Source organism: Dipodomys spectabilis, unplaced genomic scaffold, assembly GCF_019054845.1.
Source record: "Dipodomys spectabilis isolate Male_0828 unplaced genomic scaffold, ASM1905484v1 ptg000180l, whole genome shotgun sequence".
Lineage (NCBI taxonomy): Eukaryota > Metazoa > Chordata > Mammalia > Rodentia > Heteromyidae > Dipodomys > Dipodomys spectabilis.
The window spans coordinates 1,006,491-1,030,087 of record NW_024870857.1 but is presented as its reverse complement, the minus strand read 5'-3'; the positions used below and the strand labels follow the sequence as shown (position 1 = coordinate 1,030,087).

Below are 23,597 nucleotides of genomic sequence, written 5' to 3'. Positions count from 1 at the left end.
CTACCCTGAGGAGAGGCTGTGTAAGTAGTTCAGAAGTGTCAGAGACCTTCTCTATTGGTCTTAACTTCTACTCCAAACCACCACCTGCCCTGGTTCTATCTAAGGTGCTTGCTTACAAAGGCACTCTGTGGCATTCTCTGGATCTTCTCAACTTTTCTTCTTTCCTGATGCCACTGTTGTTTCAAATCACTGTTGTTTCTCCCACTGCAGATCAACCACAGCAAAGAGGTCACCCATGCCCTCAGCAGTGGTCACCTTGTGATAGGCTGAGGTGGGCATCCCTGCCAGGGACTGAGCACAGCCCATCACATCTCTCATGAGCACTTCTAATATTACCTAGTGTAGGGCAGCAACTCTATCTGAGAAGAGATGGCATCTCTCCACTTCTGGCATATTTTTAATGGTCCCAGCCTCCTGCATGGATGTAGAATGAAATGGGGGAACAATGAAACCAATGACACTCAGGAGTTTGACAAATGTAGTAGCAGACCTGGTTGTCTTGGGCTCACTGAAGCCAGTGGAGCCAAGGTGCTGCTTCTCAGGGCTCCAGCCTGTGCAAGAGAATTTCTCTCCAGGAAAGAAGTAATTCTGGTTCCATGCTGGCTTGGATTTGGTTTCTTCTGCCATTGAAGCTTCAGGCCTGGTAGAAGAAAGAAAGTAAAATAGAAATGTTACAAAGTCAAGTTTCAACGACGGTGTGGTAAATAACTCCAGCCAGAGTTTATGAAAGGGAGCGGGTACTGCCCCCCCCCCCCGCCTTACATTCTCTTTCCGTCACTACCCCTTTGCTAACCTCGAGCTGTCTGAAATGGAAAGTAGAAGAAGCTCATTAGTCATTTTTGCAGCTATTTTCAGCTCTTAGATAAAGGTCAAAAATAATGGCTAAATGGTTCTGTAGCTATTTACTGATTCATGCCATGCTGTCTCCTAATTCATCACACAAAAGACACTTGGGCATGCCAATATTCTTCATCCTAAGTAAATTCATTTTACATGTAGGGTTTCAAGCTTAGAACACTAATAGAGGTACAAAATTAGCAAACATTCACATAGTGCTTTACCATGCCCCAGAAAGTGACCTAATGCAGATACCACACAGGTATACAGACACTCCCTCCCCATACACCATGATGAGCACCTATATAGATGTATAATCAAGTGTTTATCATAACCATTTCATAAATGAGAAAAAATAAGGTTCCAAGAGGGAAAATCATTACACTGAAGACTTCTGATTTCCACCTGGGCAACTTGATTCCACAATGCATGTATTATGTAGTACTGACAAAGGGAAAACTTGAAATTGTGTATGTGCACACATGCCATTACTGGGGCTTGAACTCAGGGACTTTAACTCTTCCTTGGCTTTTTTCACTCAAGGTTGGTGCTCTTCATTTGAGCTGCCACTCCACTCTGAGCTTTTTTTTTGCTCGTTAATTAGAGATGAGTCTCACAAACTTTCCAGCCTGGGCTGAGTTGGAACCATGATCCTTAGACCTCAGCCTCCTGAGTGGCCAGGATTATAGGCATGAATCACTAGAGCCTGGCAACTTAACATGCTATCTGTGGTAGCAGAGAAGGACTATTCTGGAGGGACTATGAAGATTTGAACTTAGGAAATTTCTATTTACAAGAAAAGCATTTAGGGTATGCATGATCGTTGAGTGAGAAATTGTACAGAATAAATAATGATATCCCCATTAGAAACTGAGTCCTTCAGCAGAGATGGCCCTGCATCATATTCTATTGGAGCATATGAGGCACCATGTTTTAGGGCTTCTTTCCAGAACAGGAAAGGGATTTATAGAAGTATGACAATATAATCAGAGTCCTTCCACAGAGCTCTGAAAGTAGTATTGGCCTAGCTCACTTTATGGACAGTTATCAGATTTCACCAACATTTGATAATTCCATGAAATTTCCCTTTACTATATTCCAGAACTTTTAACTGAATAGTACATGGGTTATAGAGAGATACTTTAGTTTAACTTGACTGAAATTTAGATGTCTTTGCATGTTAGATTCAAAAGACTGCTCATCTATTTTCCCCTAGAACTACTGTTCCTTGCAAAAATAAGTTTCCTTCTGGTTAGGACCTTGTGTTCTAGGGCCTACAAAAGATATCCAGAAATAACGCTGCAGGGACAGTAAACTAGACTTCCCAGCTTCTGGTTATCCGTGATCTTGTGAGAAACTCATGATTATCTCCTAGGCCTCACTATTCTCATATAAAAATGGAGGAGACTACTTGTAAAAATTTCATCCATTTGTTATGAGGAATGAATTGATCGATATAATGCTTCTTAGCTCGGATTGGGGTTCACTCCTAAAAAAAACTATCACTGAGTTGATAAGATCCTAAGTTTCTGGGCACTGGTGGCTCATGCCCATAATACTAGTTACTAAGGAGGCTGAGATTTGAGGATTGCCAGAAGTGGAGCAGTAGTTCAAGTAGTAGTGCACTAGCTTTGAGTAAAAATGCCCAAGGATAGCACCTAGGTCTGGAGTTCAAACCCCAGGATTGCAAAAAAATCCTAAATTCAGATGCATGTAATATACCACATAATTTGCCATGCATGGCAACTAGCAGCACAGCACATGGTGGAAATACTTCCACTTCATACTCATGGGGCTGAGAGCTGCTACCCAGCACCATGAAAGAGTACTGCATTGCATCTTACTAGCCTAAGACAAGATCAAAACCTAAAGTTAAGGTACAATTTCCAATGAATGCTCTACTTCTAGCTGTTCTGGTGATTAATTGGAGATAAGATGTCTCTTCCGAGACTTTCCTCCCTGGGCTAGCTTGGAAACACAATCCTTAGATCTGAGCCTCCTGAGTAGCTAAGATTATAGGTGTGAGCCACTGGTGCCCAACATATGGTTTCTGTATTATACTACAGCCAAACCCAAAAGAAAACAACAACCTGGAACATAAACCATTGTAAATCAGGGTTGATCAGTCCATGAAAGTGTTTAGAAGAATTCTTAGCTGAAAACAACCTAGCTGTGTCAGAAATGATGCTATTTCTTAAATCCCCACCATGCATAGAAGTGTCTGTGATTGAATTTTTCTTTTCTTCTCTTCTCTATTCTATTCTTTCTTTTCTGGATACTAGAGTTTGAACTCAATGTCTCATCCTTACTAGGCAAGTACGCTATCACTTGAGCCATACTTCTTTTCATCCCTCTCCTACAGTTGATTTTGCAGTCAGAAGCCAGAGCTGCAGGCAAATGTTTCTTCTGTCATCCCAGTCTTTAAAAATATCTCTAAAGCAAGTTACAAGATCTGTAGTAACAGAAATTATCTTCATTGTGAACAAGGTGCCCAGGTGAATGGAGGCACATAAAGGAGACACAGATAGGTTCCCAGATGCTAGGCATTGGTGGCTAATGCCTATAGTCCTAGCTGTTCAGGAGGCTGAGATCTGAGGATCGCAGTTCAAAGCCAGTCCAGGCAGGCAAGCTTATGAGACTCATCTCCAATTAACCACCAGAAAGCTGGAAATTTAGTTGTGGCTCAAGTGGTAGAGTACCAGCCTTGGGCAAAAAGCTAAGGGACAGTGCCTAGGCCCTGAGTTCAAGCTCCAGTACTGGCACTAAAAAAAGAGGCACCCTGAAAAGGTGGCCTCCCAGAAAAAAAAAATCTCTCAGAAAGAGGCTGCCAAAGAAGGCAAAACAAGCAGGGTTTTTATAGTCAAATAGATTTGCCTTTGAATCTTTGCTGTGTAATACTGAGCTAGCTGGTCCCTTACTGTGCTTAGCTTTAGTTATCACATCTGTCAAATGGGGATAATAATGGCCAATAGGTCTGTTGGGATGATTTAATGAAATAATGGATCTAAAGAGCTTAACAGTGTCTGGCACATAGTAAATCTTTAATAAATACTCATCCAATTATCCCTCTGCCTTCTGAAATGTTAGTTAAATGTGTGCTATGTGTAGGTCACTTCTCCTCCTGGCTATGATACATAACAATCATAGTTACATTTCAGAAAATATCTCCTAGACACAGTAAGCATGCTTGCCAGCTACATCTACAACTTGAGGAGAAGCCATGTTGGGATCTGGCACCTCAGACTAGAAAACCACTGAACCAAGCAAAAAAGTTGACTGTCAATAAAAGATATAGTTTATCTGATTTGGGGAGGGTAAGGGGAAGCACAGAAATGGTGGGACAGAGGGTGAAGAAATGCAGCAGTGATACTCACTAGACACTAAGTTGAAAAGGAACTATACAACTTGTGGGGGACCAGGGTCAGGAGGGAAAAAAGGAAGAGAAAATGAGGGAAGAGGTAACATTGTTCAAAAAGAAATGTACTCATTACCCTGACTTACATAACAGTAACCCCTCTGTAATCACCTTTAAATAATTTTTTTAAAAGATACAGTAGCAAGGTGTGTGTGTGTGTGTGTGAGAGAGAGAGAGAGAGAGAGAGCACGCTTGCATAGGCATGCACAGTTAGGGCTTGAACTCAAGGCCTGAGCACTGTCCTCCAGCTTTTTCCGCTCAAGGCTGGCACTCTACCACTTGAACTACAGCTCCAGTTCTAGCTGATTTGGTGATTAATTGGAGATAAGAGTCTCAAGGACTTTCCTGCCTGGGCTATTTGGAAACACAATCCTTAAATCTCAGCCTCCTCAGTAACTAGAATTATAGCTGTGGGCCACTGATGCCCAACATATGGCTGTTTTTACATATCCTAATAGTCACCCTGTGGAGCTGGTAGCACCATGGCCATTTTCTAGGTACAGAAACTGAGGCTGGAAGCAGTTTAACTGAGCAGCCCAAGATCAAAATGCCTTCCTCTTCAGGAATCCAAATATCTTCTTTTGTCATGGGGCTTGAACTCTGGGCCTGGGCATTCTCTGAGCTCTTTTGCTGAAGGGTAGTACTCTACCATTTGAGCCAGAGTGCCACTTCCGGTTTTCTGGTGGTGAACTGGAAATAAGAATCTCACAGGACTTTCCTGTCTGTGCTAACTTCTAATTTTGATCCTCAGATCTCAGCCTCCTGAGTAACTTAAATTACAGGAGTGAGCCACCAGCACCTAGCATGGATCCAATATCTTTCAAAATCACTTACTTAGAGGAATTCATGGCTTCTTTCTCTGATGCCTTCCATAGTCCACCAGCGCCATAATAGCAAGGAGGGTGGGCCTGCTCAGGTTGAGATCCTGAGTGGCCCCTTACTGGAGGCAGGAGATTGCTGGAATGAGGAGCATAGGACTCTGACTCTGGGAAGCTTTGGGAACCCCGTCTTGAGGTCTCCAGGTCGCCAAGCCGCAGGGATTTTGGCTGTTCCAGGGCTTCTTCGCGATTGACAGCACACAAGCCAGTGGTTTCTGAACTGAAATACTGGGGAGGCAGCTCCTCCTCCTCTTCTCCCGCCTCTCTTCCTCCTTCTTCTTCCTCTTCCTCCTCCTCCTCTTCTTGCTGCTGTAGTTGCATCTGCATCTGCTGCTGCTTCTGTTGCTTCTGTTGCTGGGCTGCCCGGAAGAGCCTGTACTTCTCCCAGTTGGGAGGAGGAGGGCGAGGAGGAGGAAAAGGTTTCTTCCTGGCTCCTAGAGGATCTGGCTGAGTCTCATCAGCTTTGGGAAAGGGCTCTTTGCGATGCTGACCCCAAGCCCGGGCACCTTGGGGCTCCAAGCTGATGTGACTTTCAGAGAAGGCTCGGCTGCGCAGTGGGCGGGGCATGGAGGCCAGATGGCTGTCCTCCTCATACACAGAAGTTTCTTCTGCTGTCTTCAAGGAATGTTTGAAGTCTCCTAGAAGGTCAAGGGAAGAAACTGCTCGGTGGCTTGAGAAGTCCAGTGCTGGGTTCTCAAGGCAGGGATGGAAGGGGTTCGTCCACGAAAGGCTTCCCTTAGAATGAGCCATTTCTCTGAAAAAAAGTAGATGAGGGTTGAGCAAGCCAAGCAGGCCCATGCTTTGCATGTAACATCATTTATGTAAAATCTAAAATGGCCACCAAACATTGCATTATGTGTAGCAAATGTAACGATCCTACCACTAAGGAAACAATAATAATGACTGCTAACACTTGCATATATTAAGTACCAGGTTTCACTTTAAATGCTTTCCATAGCTCAAAATATTTAATCCTCATGATAATCCTAGAAAGCACTTATTACTGTCTTGATTTTACAGCTGAGAAAACTGAGACCCACACAGGTTAAGGGACTTACCTGGGGGCATAAGGGGTAGAACTAGCATTTTAATTTTACCTGCCTGGCTGCAAAGTCTGACATGTCCAGCCCAGTCTGTTAATAGCACCCAGACTGCATTTTCTGTGTTCTAAGGTTTACAAAGCCTGGTTATTCTGCCTTATCTGTTGTTTTCACTTGTCTTCTTTTTCATTATGAACATTTTCCAATATTTAGAAGTGCACAGAAATTTCCATAATAAATAACCATGTTCCACCCTACCACCCAGAACTAGCACATTTTAATACTTTTCTACCTAAGCTTCATGACTCTTTCTTTTTTGATTATCTTCAAGTAGTTGTACAAAGGGGTTCCAATTCAACATTCTTGATTAATGTCACCCCTTCCATCATTCTCCCCTATCTCTCCTAACCTGACCCAGCTTCAATTTTTCTAGTTCCCTTTTCACATATGTACACTGAATTTTATGGCTGCATCTGCCTGATCTTCCTCTCTTCATTCATCTCCTCCTCCCCTTGGCCTCACCCTCTGACACTTCAAGTTCCAGCTTCCCGATGTTCATCTCCATAAATTTTTCTTAAGAAACAACTCATAGTATAAAAGCATCATATGCACAGTCTTCTAAAACAAAAAAGAAGTACTATTTAATAAATTTTGTGGAGATAATCACAGATTGGTATTTTTAGAGCTATACCAAAAATTCATTCAAAACCAAGACTTAAGGATGTGTGTATATAATTTTAATATATTACATATATGTTATATATACATATATGCACAAGTATAACATAAGACAAATTTTTCAGAAAATGGAAAAGAAGATTGTGAGGCAAAAATAAGATTATAAGTGCCAAGTGCCAGTGGCTCACACCTGTAATCCTAGCTACTTAGGAGGCTGAGATCTGAGGATCATGGTTCAAAGCCTGCCCGGGCAAGAAAGTCCATGAGATTCTTTTTTTTTGGTCATGGGGCTCGAACTCTGGGCCTGGGCACTATCCCTGTGCTCTTCAGCTCAAGGCGAGCACTCTACCGCTTGAGCCACAGTGCCACTTCCAGTTTTCTAGTGGTTTATTGGAGATATGAGTCTCACAGATCTTCCTGCCTGGGCTGGCTTTGAACCGAGATCCTCAGATCTCAGCCTCCTGAGTAGCTAGGATTACAGGTGTGAGCCACCAGTGCCTGGCTTCCATGAGATTCTTATCTCCAATAAACCACCAGAAAACCAGAAGAGGCACTGTGGCTCAAGTGGTAGAGCACTTGCCTTGAGCTGAAGAGCTGAGGGACAGCACCCAGGCCCAGAGTTCAAGCCCCACGACTGACCACCCCCCCAAAAAAAGAATGTTATAAGTAATGAAACAAAGTTTCCAAGGGAAAAATGTAAGTTTTTGCACATGCATAAAATGTCAAATTTCTGCCTAATAAAAAGTCACCAAAGGTAGAAGATATCTTCTCAGTTTTTGAATATAAAGAGTTAAGCATCCAAGGGAATGGATCTAGTTCTCTGCTACAGCCTGTGTACAACAAACATCATGCTAAGTCCTGCCAAGTGACAGGAAATTCCAGGGCTTTAATTATCATCAATAGCCACAATGAACACAGGACTGTTTTTATAATTTTTTTTTTGCCAGTACTGGGGCTTTAATTCAGGACCTGGGCACTGTCCCTAAGCTTTTGCACTCAAGATTGGAGCTTTACTACTTGAGCCACAGTTCCACTTGCAGCTTTTTGTTGGTTAACTGAAGATAAGATTCTCATGGTCTTTCCTGCCTGAGCTAGCTTCTAGCCACAATCCTCAGATCTCAGTCTCAGGCATAAGCCACCAATGCTTGCAACATACTTAATGGTAAACCAGTGGAAATTGGGAACAGGACACAAGTTTCTACTTTCTTCATAGTGGTGAATACTGCTTCAAAATTCTAGATATTCAACTTGATGTGATAAATATGCAAATATTGGAGAATATTCTGTTTGTGTATTTAGATATCTCCGAAGACTAACAATAGAAAAATACAACAAGGTTTCAGTATAATATTAGTAAATAGAAACCAACAACCTTCCTGTCCAAGCAATAAGCAGAAAGTATAATGGAGGGAAAGATCTCATTTACTACAGAAAGTAAAAAAGATAAGATGCTTAGCAATAAGTTTAAATAAGAAATATACAGGTTTTATATGTAGAAAAATTTTAAATCCTATTGAGGGACATAAAACAAGATGTACATAAATGATATGACATACACTTTCCTAGCAAGGATAATTCACTATTGTAAAGACGTCAACTGTACCTAAAATAATCTATAAACTTAATGAAAACTCAATAAAATTGTCAACAGATTGCATTTGGGAACATTATTCTAAATTTCATAGGAAAAAATAAAGTTGTGAGAATTGCCAGGAAGAGTAGCAGAGAGAGAGAGAGAGAGAGAGAGAGAGAGAGAGAGAGAGAGAGTGTGTTGAGGATGGACTAACCTGCCAATTCCTAAAATCTATCTCACCGTTACAGCAAATAAGGCAGTCTCCCAAGCAGAAAGGTAAATACACGGGACAAAAGATAGTCCACTACCTGGGGATGGTTGTGTATACCTGTAATCCTGGCATTCAGGAGGTAGTGGTAGGAGGACTGCAAGATCAGCCTGGATTACATAATAAGAGCCTATCTCAGAAAACAAAAAATAAACAAAACCAAACCACAAAAACCTTTGACTGATCTCAAACTCTCTATTCTTCCCCTGCTTCAAATACTACTACGCTCAGCTTCCTGCTTAATATTGATCTTTATCACTAGTAGTGTAGGCTGAGCTGGTAACATAAAGAGAAGACAGCAAAAGCTTCAGTGGAGAGGTAGTAGGGCTGAAACACACGGTTGTGAATGTTGTACTCTACACAATCATATGTCAGCATCAAATAAGCAAATTCATTTAAAAATAAATATAGTACTCTCATTTGTTAGTATACTATCATTTGTCTTTCCATGTAATCAACACAGGTACTTTTTACATAGTGAATCTTTATGGCAGCTTTGTAAAACTGGCAATTTACTGAAACTGAGACGTGAAAGTAACTTGTTTAAGGTCATGAATCTTTCTTTTTTGACAGTACTAGGATTTGAACTCAGCTCCTTGTACTTGCTAGGCTGGCACACACTTGAGCCACACCCCACCTTTTTTGGGGGGAGAGGGATCCAGTCGTGGGGCCTGAATTCTGGGCGTGGGCACTGTCCCTCAGCTCTTCAGCTCAAGGCTAGCATTCTACCACTTGAGCCACAGTGCCATTTCTGGCTTTTTTCTTTTTGCTTATGTGGTGCTGAGGAATCGAACCCAGGGCCTCATGCATGCAAGGCAAGCACTCTACCACTGAGCCACCTTCCCAGCCCCCCACCTTTTTGTTTTATTTGTCAGATAGGATCTTGTGATGGTTTTGCCTAGGGGATAGCCTCACAAAGGATCCTCCTGTTTCCTGTATCTGAGATTATCAGCATGGACTACATCCAGCACATTGGTTGAGGTAAAGATCTCTCTAACTTACTGCCTGGGATGTTCTTGGACTGTGAGCCTCCCTGTCTCTACCTTCCAAGTACCTGAGGTTACAGGCAGAAGCTAACTATTCTTGGTCAAGGTCATGCATCTTTTCAGTTATTGAACCAGATTTTAAAGTTCTACTGGGATTCCAACCCAAGTCATTCTGACATTATGTGATTTTTTTTCTCTGCTTTGCTCCCTTTCTTTTTTTTTTTTTTTTTTTTTTTTTTGTCCGGTCATGGGGCCTGAACTCTGGGCCTGGGCGCTGTCCCTCAGCTTTTCAGCTCAAGGCTAGCACTCTACCACTTGAGCCACAGCGCCACTTCCGGCTTTTTACTTTTTGCTTATGTGGTGCTGAGGAATCGAACCCAGGGCCTCGAGCATGCAAGGCAAGCGCTCTACCACTGAGCTACCTTCCCAGCCCGTGCTCCCTTTCTTGTGTTAGACTGGGGATACGAAAAAGGTTGGAAGTTTAGTTACTATCATGGAACAAGATGGCAACCAGGCATTGGCCCAACAGGCTTCCACTGATCTGTATGTTAAGCTAAAAGCAAGGCTATGACCTCCAGAGATTCTACTATCAAAGACCCAGACATCCTAAATACATAGATAACTCTATTTTAGGACTGTGTAAATATTCTTAACCTGGGTGGAAGACAAGGGGCTTCATGGAGGGGAAGATACAGTCTTCCTTTTTCCTACATGTTAGGCACATACATGCATGCATTTCAATTAATCCCCATGTAACCTATTGAAGTAGGTAGGTACCATTATCACCATGTTACAGATGAGAAGCCAAAGGCTGAGAAAGAGCAAACATTCACCTAGCAAGTGAGAAACTAGAGTATCTAGATTGGAATTTGCTCACTCAGAGAGTCAATGCTACTGAAGCAAGGACTCCCAAGATGTAGCAAATGCTACTTGTACAATATTTTCCCCCAGGTACCCAGGAAGATTTTAGTTCCTCCTTGAAGAAAAGGGAAAGGGAGGATGAAATCTAAATAATAGGAAAAGGCTTTCTTGATGGCAGCAAACAAATTATATCTCAAAAACAGAAGCAAAGCTGGGCTCTGGTGGCTCATGCCTATTATCCTAGCTACACAGGAGGCTGAGCCCTGCAGATTGTGGTTCAAAGCCAGCCCAGTTCTTTAAGAATCATATCTCAGATTGATCACTAAAAAGCCTGAAGTGGAGCTGTGACTCGAGTAGTAGAGTGCCAGTCTTGAGTGAAAAAGTCAAGGGACTATGCCCAGGCTCTGAGTTCAAGCACCAGTATCAGCACAAAAAAAAAGCAAAAGGCAAACTGCCTGCCAAGGCTTGGGCTCTTTTCCTGTTTGCATGGGCTGCTTTTGCTTCTCCTTTTGGTGAGCTTTTCCCCTCTTTGGGCCTAATTGAAAATGAAGACCAATAATTGCAAGGACTGAAAAATCTCTTCTTTGCCTCTTCCTCAGCCCTTTTGAAGTTTTCTTGTTCGGAAATTTTATTTTTAAACTCACCACAATAGCTTGGCATTCCAGGCTCTTAGTAGCAATAGCTCACAGGGCTGGACTCTCTTGCTTTTCCCTTCCCTCAGAAGTCAAAAGATAAGACTGCTCCAAGAGAAACAACCACTCCCAGGTTCTTGCAGAAGGAAATATTTGTGAGATCCAGGAAGTGAGACCGAAGGAGGCTACACAAGGAGGGGAAAAGGACCCAGAGAGCTTTGCTGACATCTGTCTCTGTCCCTGGGTTCACAGAACTTCCAGTAAGGAACAATTGGCCTAACAACAACATAAGGCTTATAGTAGTACTTGCCCTGTGCCTTCTGCAGTCCCCAAGATGCTGATGCCTTTGAAAAGATCAGAGAAGTCCTTGTTTGACACACTGATGGGCACTGTCCTAAGCTGAAGATGTTTACCTCACAAAGATGTTTACCTCTACTTGTGGTCAAGGCAGCTATATATCCAATTCTCTTGACAGAAAAAAACGTGTATCTTGGTCAAAAACTGGCACTGAAATGCACACAATTTGCAACTAGTGCTGATGATGGAAATGGAGAGAAATGGAAACATTTTAAGAAAGTGATGGCTTTGCCCATATTATAAACTATGTTTTGGTATATGTGGGGTGAGAGGAGGTAGGTAGTTGTGGGGTACTGTGTCAGGGTGGTAGAGACCTGTGTGAAGATTCACACAGGTCTGGTAAGGTTCTTTTCAGCAATGTCAACATCCTCAAGGATTTAGCTTGAAGAACTGCTGCTTGTTGGAGAATTTTAGCAAACCCAGTTCTAATGAGCAGTGAGATGGAGCACATCTGGTGAGTAACAGTCTGTCCTTGGTACAGGGATTTTCCAGCTCCTTTGATCTCTAACTTCCCAGGTCTAAATCAAACCAATGTGGGCTGCCTCTTCTTCAGATTTTCTTTTTATTACAAATTCCTGCATCTTGGCACATACCCAAGGAACACCATGTGCATTCAAGTCCAGCTATTTACATTGTTCCAGACTCCTTCCTAAATTTTCTTTGTCTATTTCTACTCTCAGATTCAGTAGTTTGGGATTTGGTTGTCTGGGAGTTAATATCAGTATAGGTACTAGGTTAGTGCCCCATCCAACATTCCTATACCTATCCCTGTTAATAGCTATTCTATTTTTATTCACCAAGATGTAATAATGTGCTGGTATGGGCTGATACACTTGTAAAGAAATTATTTTTTTCTTTTCAATGCATTTACTTAAGGGAATAGTGGATCTGAGAATGCTAGGTTTTGTAACGCTTGTCACAGATTTCCAGACTGCTCTCTAGGAAAACGGAACTCATTTATACTATTTCCAGAAGCATGCAGTTTGCCCACAGCCCTGCCAAAGAACACTTTTTTTTTTATCATCTCTACTGATCATTTCTGTTAATTGTTGGGAGTTTAATAAGAAGCTTGTGCTACTTTGAAGTTGCCTTTTGTTTGTAATTCTTTAACTGCCAGAGAGGTTGTACTTTTCCATGGGATGAATGGTTTGTCTGCTTTGATTTCCTCATGTGTAAAGTCAATTGCCTGTTTATTTTCCCTAACCACTTACAAAGCCAAATCTTCAAACTGACCTACAATATCTATATTTGCCTTTTCTACTTCTTGGACAGATAGTTGTGAGCAATGATGTTGATCCTAGACATTTCCCTATTCTGCTGCTTAGCATTTTATTAGATTTTGTTGAAAAATTCCCCCCCCCCACCATTTTTTACATATTTGAACCCATCCATCTCATCTCTGATGATTTTCAAGTGTATCTTGCATCCACAGCAGGAACTGAAAGGCTAAACCACTAAACTTTCTGGATAAGAGGTACTGTGGCTCTAAGTAAGGTATGTACTATGTACATTAATTGTGCTTTACTTGACTGCCTTACATTTCTCAAATTTATTAAAGAAAGAGTTATTGTTTTCTCAGCTCAGGGTTGCTTCCAATATGCTTTATATTCTTAAAATAGGTTGAACCTGCTCCTAGAGTCTCCGTCTTTATTTCCTCTTTGATTTGATTTTATTTTAATTTTTAAAATTTTTTTTTGTCAGTCACGGGGCCTGAACTCTGGGCGTGGACACTGTCCCTCAGCTCTTCAGCTCAAGGCTAGTTCTACCACTTGAGCCACAGTGCCATTTCCAGCTTTTTCTGCTTATGTGTTGCTGAGGAATCGAACCCAGGGCCTCATGGATGCAAGGCAAGCACTCTACCACTGAGACACCTTCCTAGCCCACTGTTTGTGACATTTTTAATCCACTATCGTGTGCCTTTGATAACTGTCGCCTCAGGAAAAACTTTTAAATCTCAGAGGGTTAACTGGCTTCCAATGGGTCAATCCTATAATCTTAGTTACTCAAGAGGTTGAGATCTGAGGATCGAGGTATAAAGCCAGCCTCTGGCAAAAAAAAAAAGCCAGCTGTGGAGCTGTGGCTCAAGTGGTGGGATACCAGCCTTGAGCACAAAGTGAGAATGCAAGGGCCTAAGTTCAAGCCCAGTACTGGTGCATACACACACACACACACACACACACACACACACACACACACACACACACACACAATCTGAGCAGGTGAGTTCCACCACACTTTTGGGGTTCCACTCCACTTCTTCCACATAAATTTCACTATGAATATGACAAGTTCTATTGCATATCCCATGGTGATCTAGTCTTAACAAATGATATCTACATCATTAGTATATTCACTCTTCCCAACTTGAAACAGAGTAAGACATCCATTCACTTATGTCTTGGTTTCTCCCATTAGACTTTTGTAATTGTCTTTGAATAAGTTTTGTGTGCCCAATGCCACACTAATTTATGGAGGTAAAAGAATCAAGGTACATTGCACACACAGGTGTGTGTATAAGTGTGTGTGTATGTGTGTGTGTGTGAAATAACAAGACCCACTAAACACTGTGTCTTAGGTTACTTCCATTCGTGAATGTAACTTCATTGTGTGAGAAATGACTGTGCATTGTAACACCTTGAGCTGCCACTAAAATTGTTATGCCAAGAGATATATTAGAGCAAGGGAAGAAGTGACATTGTCTGAAAAGAAATGTACTCATTACCTGACTTACATAACTATAACCCCTCTGTATATCACCTTTATAACAATAAAAGTAATCATAATTGGAGAAAAAGAGATATACTAAAAATTATGATACATATACTAAAAATACATGATAAATTAAAATAAAATGGGAAAAAAAAGAAAAAAGAGGAAGGATAGATTGGGAATGTAAAGAAGGTCAACTTCTTCAAAATACATGGTATGTATGTATGGAATGATCACAATGAAATCCTATTGTCTTACTAGTGTATGCTAATTAAAACATAAAATTAAATTAAAAATGCCAAAATAGTTTAAATAATCTTCCTTATTTCCAAAGGTTGCATTACTCTTGAAGATTTCTTGAAATATCTTCTTTGTAATGAAATTAGATTCAACTCTGAAGTCTTTTGCTTCTACTCAGTCGGTAAGAACCATGTACTGAATATTCCACATCCTACCCAGGAGGTGGTGGAACTAGGGCAAAAGAGAGCTCTAGGCTGAGAATTGAAAAAAAAAAAAAAAAAAAAAGGATGGAGTTCTGGTTTGGTCACCTACTTGCTATATAAACCCAGAAGGAGTGGCTCTGTCATCAGATTTCTGCTTGACCGTGAGAAAGCAGTTTTAATCTCTCTGTGAGTCAATTTTCTCATCTGTGAAACTAGATCAATAAATAATTACCTCATGGGATCATAAATAATAACGCATTTCATGTAAAATGTATATAACTTGCTGGGCAGGGTAGCTCACACATGTAATCCCAGCTACTCAAAGGGTTGAGATATGAGGACCTAAGTTCAAAGCTATCCCAGGCAGAAAAGTCTGTGAGACTCTAATCTTTAACTAACCACTAAGAAGCTGAAAGTGGAGGTGTTGCTCAAAAAGTGCCAGCCTTGAGCAAAAAAGCTATGCAAGAGCATGAGGGTTTGTGTTCAAGCCTTAATATACTAGCACCAAAAAACACATATAACTGTGTCTCACACATAATAAACACTCTGTAAGTGTTAGCTACTATGTTCTTGCTGTTAATACTATAATGATACCTTTTCTTCGTTTCAGCTTCCTCCTCAACAAAGGGGAAAAACAAGACTTAAGCTCACTAACTTATGAGGATTAATAGTGGCTAAGTATATAAAAAAAATCACACGCCTTCTAAAGTTCTGCATAAAATAGGAAAATGGAAAGAATCACAGCAGGCAATCGTAGGTAGAGAAAACCAAAAGATATAATCCAGAAAATAATATATTTTAGCTTTTAAATGTATGTGCTGACGCAAATCTTCCTCCTACTTGATCTACTCACCATCTTCCCCTCCTGCTAATACCAAAATGAGTTTGCATTCTCTGTATGCAAACCATGTAAGAGCAGAAAGAATAACCAGGAGTGGAATTACTTGGAATTATCAATTCATTGTAGGTTTCTAGGCAGAGAGAATAGCTCAAGATTATACATTTGATTTTTCCCACCTACACTCATCATTCCTGTTGTGACAGAAATGACATAATAAATGTGAAAAATGCCTGTGTGCGGTAGTGAGAAAAAGTGAGAGGAAACTCCATCAGAATTTTTCCTCACAAAAATATCAGTTCTTCAAAGATATGTGGCTGGTGGCTCATGCTTGCAATCCTAGCTTCTCAGGAAACTGAGATGTAAAGATCATTGTTCAAACTCCTTGAGACTCATCTCCAATTAACCTCCAAAAAGCTGAAAGTAGAGCTGTGGCTGAGTGGTAGAATGCCAGCCTTGAATGAAAAACCTAAGGGACAGTGGCCCAGGCCTTGAGTTCAAGCTCCAGTACCAGCAACACACACACACACACACACACACACACACACACACTCTTTCTCTAGTCCTTCCTTTACTGCCTGGGATTTCTGATTGTGATCTGCATCTTTCATCTTCCATATCAACAGCTTTTCTAATGATCTCTCTGTTTTTAAACATCATCCAGAAAAAGAGATTTTGCCCAAACCTTCACTTAAACCAGAGATTCTCACATGTAGCTTGGATCAGAACTGCCTGCAAGGCTTGATAACACATAGGCACTATGTGGGCCTATACCCCACTTTCCAATTCAGCAGATCTAAGTGGGGCAATAGATTTTTTTTTCATTTCTAACAAGTTTTTGGGTGGTAGTGAGGTTGCTGGGTCTGGAACCACATGTTGAAAATCACTAAATTAAACCTAGTTGTCCTCAATTTATCTCATTTCCCCCAGCCAACATTTTTTAAGACATTCTAAACATTTAAATATCTTTTAGGCCTGGCGCTGGTGGCTCATGCCTATAATCCTAGCTACTCAGGAAGCTGAAATCTGAGGATTATGATTCAAAACCAGCCCTGAAAGAAAAGTCCCCATGAGACTTTTATCTCCAATTAAACACTCAAAAATTGGAAGTGGAGCTGTCGCTCAAAGTGGTAGAGCCACTAGCCTTGAGCTGAAGAGCTCAGGGACAGCCTCCAGGCCCTGAGTTCAAACGCCACAACTGACAATTCAACTATCCATCTATCCATCTATCTATCTATCTATCCATCCATCTATCTATTTCTCTCTCTATTTCTATCTCTCTCTCATATATATATCTTTTAAACATGTTTTTCTTTTTAAACAGTTTTTTAATCACACAGGAAAACATAATAATATTAAAATTAGTGAAGTGAAACTTGATCCTTCCCACATGGCTGGTGGGAATGTAAAATGCTGTAGAAACATTTTTAAGCAAAATAATTCTTCAAAAAGTTAAGCATAAAGTTATCATATGGCCCAAATATTGCACTCTGAATACCTAATAAAAGAACTGAAAACATATCAACCCTAAAACTTGTACCCAAAAGTTTTGAACAGTAATGTACATAATCAAAGTTGGAAACAAGCCAAATGTCTATGGATGGACAGATGGATGGATGGATTGTGGTCTATTCATACTATAGAATATTACTAGGCAATAAAGAGAAATGAAATATAGAAACATGATAGTGCATGGATGAACTGCTAAGTGAAAAAAGTCAGACACAAGAACCCACATTTTGTATGATTTCATTTATATGAAATGTATGGCAAAGGCAGATCTATAAAGACAGATTAGTGGTTGCTTGAGACTGAATGGCAAGTGATTGCAAATAAGCATGAGGAATCTTTTTAGGATGATGTGTTTCTAAAGGTGGATCGTGGTAATGACTGTACATCATTGTAAATTTACTAAAAGTCTTTGAATTATACATTCAAATTAGGTGAGTTTATGATGTGCAAAGCTATTTTCATTTCTTCTTAATGCCTCATCCTTACAGGACCATCATGCCATTGGCCTTCGATGCCCACTACTTTACTAAATTTGCTTCCTTGAAGGTCACTTGTGATTGCAAACTGTCAAAGCCATTAACAGTCATCATCTTCCATAATGGCAGTACACCAGCAGATTTCTCCCTCTACTTCAGCTGCTTGACCTTTCCGTTTTCTTTCCTGCCTCATTTTCATTATCCTACTCCCAAGCTGAGTGTTTGACAAGCATCCTCCAAAGAATATACTTGTGTACTTCTTTCATCTCAACTAGAACATATTCCAATTCTAACTTCTCCACCAAACCAGCATCCTTGAATATGTGCTCCATGTATGTGGGTAACTTTTTGCAAGTTACTAGGCCTCAGTAGTGTATCTCCTTTGTTCCTATGCTCTACTCACAAAGCTTTTTCTACTTTCTCAAAAAGTGTCATTTATTTTTTAGCAAACAATGTGAACAGATAATTCACATGCGATAAAATTCCAACAGATGAAAAAAATGTTCAAAGTCAAATGATCAAAGTAAGTAGTTACAACAATAATAGGTACCATTGACACCCACTGCATTAGAAAAAGAACATTATCGATGAAGAGAATACTTGCAGAAAGTGGTATTCTGCCATAGTGCTGATGGCCAAGTAAAACACTTCCTGGGGGAAAGAGTTTGGTGAAATCCATAAAGAACCATAAGAATGCTCCCAACTCCAGATAATTGTTTTTAATGAGATCATCAAAATGAGAAAAAAGGCTATAGTTACTCAAAATGTTCTGCAGCACTACTTCTTAATAGCAAGAAATAGGAAACAAACTAATTACCCAACAATTTAGAAATTAGTAAGCAAATTAGAGCACATTAAGCTGGTGAAATATTAGATGGCCATTAAAAATTGTAACTATTGAGAAAAATTGCACAGCAGCATGAAAAAAAACATTCACCAAGTAATGCCCCTGAAAGGAAGAATCAGATGCATAAAAATACATCTACATAGTTATTATAACCATGCCAGAAATAATCTCCATACCTATAGATAAAGCCAGCAGAGAAATGAAAACAATAAGGATGGGAAGGTGGTAGAAATCAGACTACTTTTTCTTCTGGTTTTTAATTTCCTGTAATATTGTTTTCATAATAGACAAACTTTTTTTCTCCAGAAGCATCTCATATATATATTTCTCTCTTCTGTACCTACCACTCCACCTCCCTAATCCAGGCCACACTCTTTCATGCCTGGCTCACTGCCAGTTGGGTTCCCCTTACAACATCCAGGCTACAGATGCTGCCAGATTGCCTAAAAGGTCACATTGATCAACTCACTTACCTGATCAGTGATCTTTGTTATAGAAACGATAATGGTTTTTTTAACCAATGCAGGAAAACAAAAGTTGTGCAAACTAATAGGCATTCACATTATGAAATATTTAAATCAGGTTAAATATATCTACCTCGTCAAACATTCATCATTTCTTTGTGGTATAACTTTCCAAAAACCTCTTTTGGAAATCTATAGCACAGCTCATTAACGCTAACTGTAGTCATCATACTGTAGAATAGCACGTGGGAAGTTCTTGCTCCTATCTCAGTGTAACTCAGTGCTTACTGCTGCTCAGTGATCTTTAATTGCTCTCATATTTCAATCCTGTCTCATTCTTAAGGTCTAGCTTCCTGGCCCAATGCTAAACTAGTCACCTTTCCTCTTTACTGTTATGAGTGCTGATGCTCCACTTCCTCAGGATCACATGAAACATTTACTGAGGGTTTTCAATGTCAGATTTTGTTTTCAAGAGTTTACTTTCTGTGTGTATGCCAGAAGTAGGGCTTGGACTCAGGATCTGGGTACTGTCCCTTAGCTTTTACACTCAAGGGTAGAACTCTACCACTTGAATCATACCTATGCTTTCGGGCTTTTTCTGTGTGTCTGGCTCTGAATTGTGATCCTCAGATCTCAGCCTCCTGAGTAGCTAGGATTACAAGTATGAGGTACCAGCACCTGGTTTTACCCCTAGACTTTTAATGAACAGACCTTGTTTTCCATAAGCCCTTTGGGAAGAATTGTTGCCAAGAAGCAGGCACCTCCAACAACTCTGGGGACAGTTCCTACAGAGGGATGGCCCTCTTACCACTGTGCCTGCTGTAAATGCCCCAGGACCACTGTGAAAATGGCACAGTTGATTCCTCTTCATTTCTGTTTTAACAGTCTGATCCCATAAATCCTTGGGGCTTGCATGGGCATTGCTGCCTCAGGCCTCGGAGTGACCATCACACTGTCCCACAAAACTGCCCAATGTGGCAGATGAGGAAGAGCCACTGAAGGATGGTGGGGGGCTGGTGTGCCCACTCTTTCTCTACCCACCCTCATAGAGGGTTGCTATACAAGATCTAAAATGTTCTTACAATCAACAAGGTCTATACCAGCAGTCTGAGATACAGGCTAGATATCCTATTGGCATAAGTCCCTGGTATGGACACCAGACCAGTTTCCTCAAAGGAAACAAATCACACCTAAAACCTTAGCAATTTCTAAAGAAGACCCAGAAGCACCAGACTCACCCCAACTCCCTGAATGGTCACTTACCTCCCCGACTGGCTAGTCTTCCTATTTCCTGTTATTGGTTTCCATTTGTCCCCAGGAAATTCCTGCAAAGCAAAATTCTGATAAGTTAGAGAGCTCTGAATGGCCAGGTGCGAGACTGTCCCTAGCCAGGCCACCCAATTGGTATAATTATTGTTCCAGGCCAACTAGGGAAATATGCACCTGGAAGGCTGCCTTTCTGTCGAGAAGATTGCTGAACTGCCGCAGGCATACAGACACCCAGAGAGCACTCAGGGACCTGGACACTGTAGGTTAAGAACACTGCATTTCCCTCTTGCTCCCCTCCCCTCCCAAACCATGGTTTAAAAAAAAACCAGTTTAGCATGTTTGCTGTTTGCTCTGGCTCTTGCCTGCACTGAAGGATGGAGGTCTTTTTGTTTGTTCTGCTGGATGAACCTGCTCATTCCTTCTACCTCTTTTGATACAGAAAGCATCTTCTTGGAAACTCTAGCCTGGAAGGGGCTTTGAGGACAGGACATTGTACTGTAGCAACCCTCTCCCTGGATGGATAGAGGGACATCATGCATGCCAGTCCCTCTATTCTGCAATGGCTCTTCCTCTTCTGCCCATGTCTGCTAGCAGGGCCTGAGGTGGCCTCATACATTTGCACCAGGTGCCATGGTCTCCGTGCTATACTCCCCACTCTGGGAATTTTTTATTTTTTTTTATTATGCCTAAGCAGCATTTTTCCTTTCAGGCCAAGCCAAACATATAATTTCTAAAAATGTCCCTGGGCTTCCTATTCTAACTACAAACTGAAAGCAAATTTGTTTTGAAGATCCTGATTTTGGGGGGAGGGGTTGGGCGGGCAGGGATGGTATGTATGTTCCAGAACTGGGGTTTGAACTCAAAGCCTTATATTCTCCCTTAACATCTTTCCTCAAGGCTGACCTTCTCCCACTTAAACCACACCTCTAATATCTGGCTTTTTTGCTAAGTTACCTGGAGATAAAGAGTTGCACAGATTTATGTGTGTGTGTGTGTGTGTGTGTGTGTGTGTGTGTGTGTGTGTGTAGGCTGACTTTGAACCAGGATCCTCAGATCTTAGCCTCATGAGTAGCTAGGATTAGAGGCATGCACCAACAGCACCCAGTTTAAGCCTCTGATTTCAGATCCAGCCCTCCATGTATAAACTCAGAGCTCAGCTCAATGGTAATGGACAGTTTTTCCTAAACCTCGCCAATCTTCCAAGTTGTTTTTCTCCTGTGCTGTTATTATTAGCTCTAGTCAAGATTTTATTGCCTTTCTCCCAGTATACTTCCCTTTGAGAGATCAGACACCTGTTGAAGGAGAATGAATATAGGACTTTGTGTAAATCATATTGGCTAAGACAGTTTTAGCTGTGTTATTTGAAACAAGTTCTGTTATTTCCCATCTGGCAAATAAGGATTGTGCTGTTTAGTCTTGCTGGATTACCAGCTGTGAGGATTAAATAAAATGTGGTGCAGCAAGAATACCCAGCCCAGTCCTTGGCATATATAGAAGGCTCTAGATGGATAAGGTTGCCACCGCCTGTAGTTCTGTCATTTGAGAGACTGAGGCAGGAAGATCACTTAAGCTCATGAGCTCAAGACCAGCATGAACAACATAGCAAAAACCTCATCTCAAAAAGATTTTTTAAAAGAAAGTTCTAGCTATGTACTGATATTTGCCATCAATGCGAGTCTAACTACTTTTACTTCAGACTACATCAAGGCCATTGTGAGATGTCCCTGCACAGATACCATAATTCATTTAGCCACAGCAAGAGCCAGACTTTCCTGTCCATGCACTTGTCAAGTCCTGTAGAAGTGCTCAAAAAAAAAAGCAGCGGCCAAACAAAACAAATCCTCTCTACCTCTTCAAAATCCAAGTATACCTCCCAGAACTGTGGCACTGTTTCTCTTAACCATTTAGATGTCTGTAAATGACCTGTGCCCTTTGAACCAAAGAGGCAGTAATCCCCATGGCTGGTTGCAGTTGGGGATCATTGTGGAACTTGCTGACCTAATTAAGTGCTAGGTGGCATCCTGCCACACTGGAGAGGGGACTGGGCTTTGCAATTGGCTTGTGAGTTGTTCTCTGTAGCTAAATGGCAGGACTACAAATCCTATACCCACCTTCACTAGCTGGGTGAACTCTGAACAGCCAGGTAGCAGACAGCCAGGTAGGACAACTTCTCTTTCTTTTAGTTCCCCCAGCTATATTAGCTATATTTGTGATCACATGAGCACCTGTTTCTTGGATACTTGAGGACTCAGAGTCAGTACATCTAAAACACCTGGAACTATATCTGATGTCCAATGGACACTCCCCACCCCCAATGTTAGTTACTATGATGTTCAAATCCTGACTCTGGCACTTGTAAGATGTGTATTCTGGGTGAGCTTCAGTTTTCTCCATTGTAAAATGAGGATCCTATCATAATTTATCTCATACAAATGCTACATGAACAAAATTGACAATGCATTCACTCATGAAACAAGTAAGATGTGTGTGCTGACTTCCATTCTCCTAGTATCACTGCATAAAAGCTGATTAGCGCTCAACCTTCTGTAGGGGCACAAGAAGCTGAATTTCAGTCTTACTTCTGACAGTCACCCACTACCATGGGAATTACAGCTGGAACACCTGCACACATGATGCATACTCTCCCCATATGTTGTGAGATTGGAGACAGCAGAGTTCTAATGGCAAGTGTAGAATGGGCATACAGTGGTTCTGAGCAGCCATCTACGTACCCAAAGACCTAGTAGTTCATCTAACAAGCAATTAAGAATTCAGTATATCCTTCCTTCACAAGCACACAAGGACACACATAGATAGGCACAGGCTCACCTGCATTGCTGCTGATTGCTGCTGCCTAGTAGTTGAAAGAAGTTTACAGTGAACACCCATATGCCCATCACTTAGATTCTACAGTTATCATTTTGCTATATTTACTTTATCATATATCTGTTTACCCTTCAATCCATCCACCAATTCATCTTAAATCCTTGATGCACTTCCAAGGTAAATTGCAATAATCTCATCTGCATAAATTTGAAAACAAATAAAATTGAAAAACTCCTTCAAAGCCTCAAACTAGCAAAGCTTATTCAAGAAGAAATAGATAACTGAAATAACTCTTTTTAGGAAGGGAGTTAAAACTTGTAGTTAAAAACTTGTGTGCACACATACACACATACACATACCACTTGAGGTCCAGTTGGCTTCAATAATGAACCAGATACTTTAAAAAGAAAATACCAGTTCTATACAAACTCTTTCTGAAAACAGAAGCAAAAATAATCTTTTCCAACTCATTCTTTAAAGTCAGTATTATCTAGATATAAAATGGGATGAAGATTTTACAATAAACTACAGACTAAAAACCCTGAACATCACAGACATAAAAATCCTCAACAAAATATTAACAAATCAAATCTAGTGACATAAAAAGGACACTATCTTTTGATCAAATGGCATTTATCTTGGCAATGCTTAATATGTTGTTCATTTCAAGAACCAATCAATATAATTC

General features: G+C 40.8%; 1 protein-coding gene across 2 annotated transcripts in view; it reads right to left on the bottom strand.

Annotated features, from left to right (window-relative positions):
* The window catches only part of Shroom4 (shroom family member 4), a 212,869-nt gene that overhangs the window by 7,980 nt on the left and 181,292 nt on the right, over positions 1-23,597 (bottom strand). For both annotated transcript variants that reach the window (XM_042695264.1, XM_042695265.1), the window contains 3 exons: positions 20,078-20,139; positions 5,087-5,884; positions 491-640 (listed from right to left, as the gene is read on the bottom strand). In XM_042695264.1, coding sequence (XP_042551198.1) covers positions 491-640; positions 5,087-5,884; positions 20,078-20,139 — 1,010 coding nt within the window. The remainder of the gene's footprint in view (positions 1-490; positions 641-5,086; positions 5,885-20,077; positions 20,140-23,597) is intronic.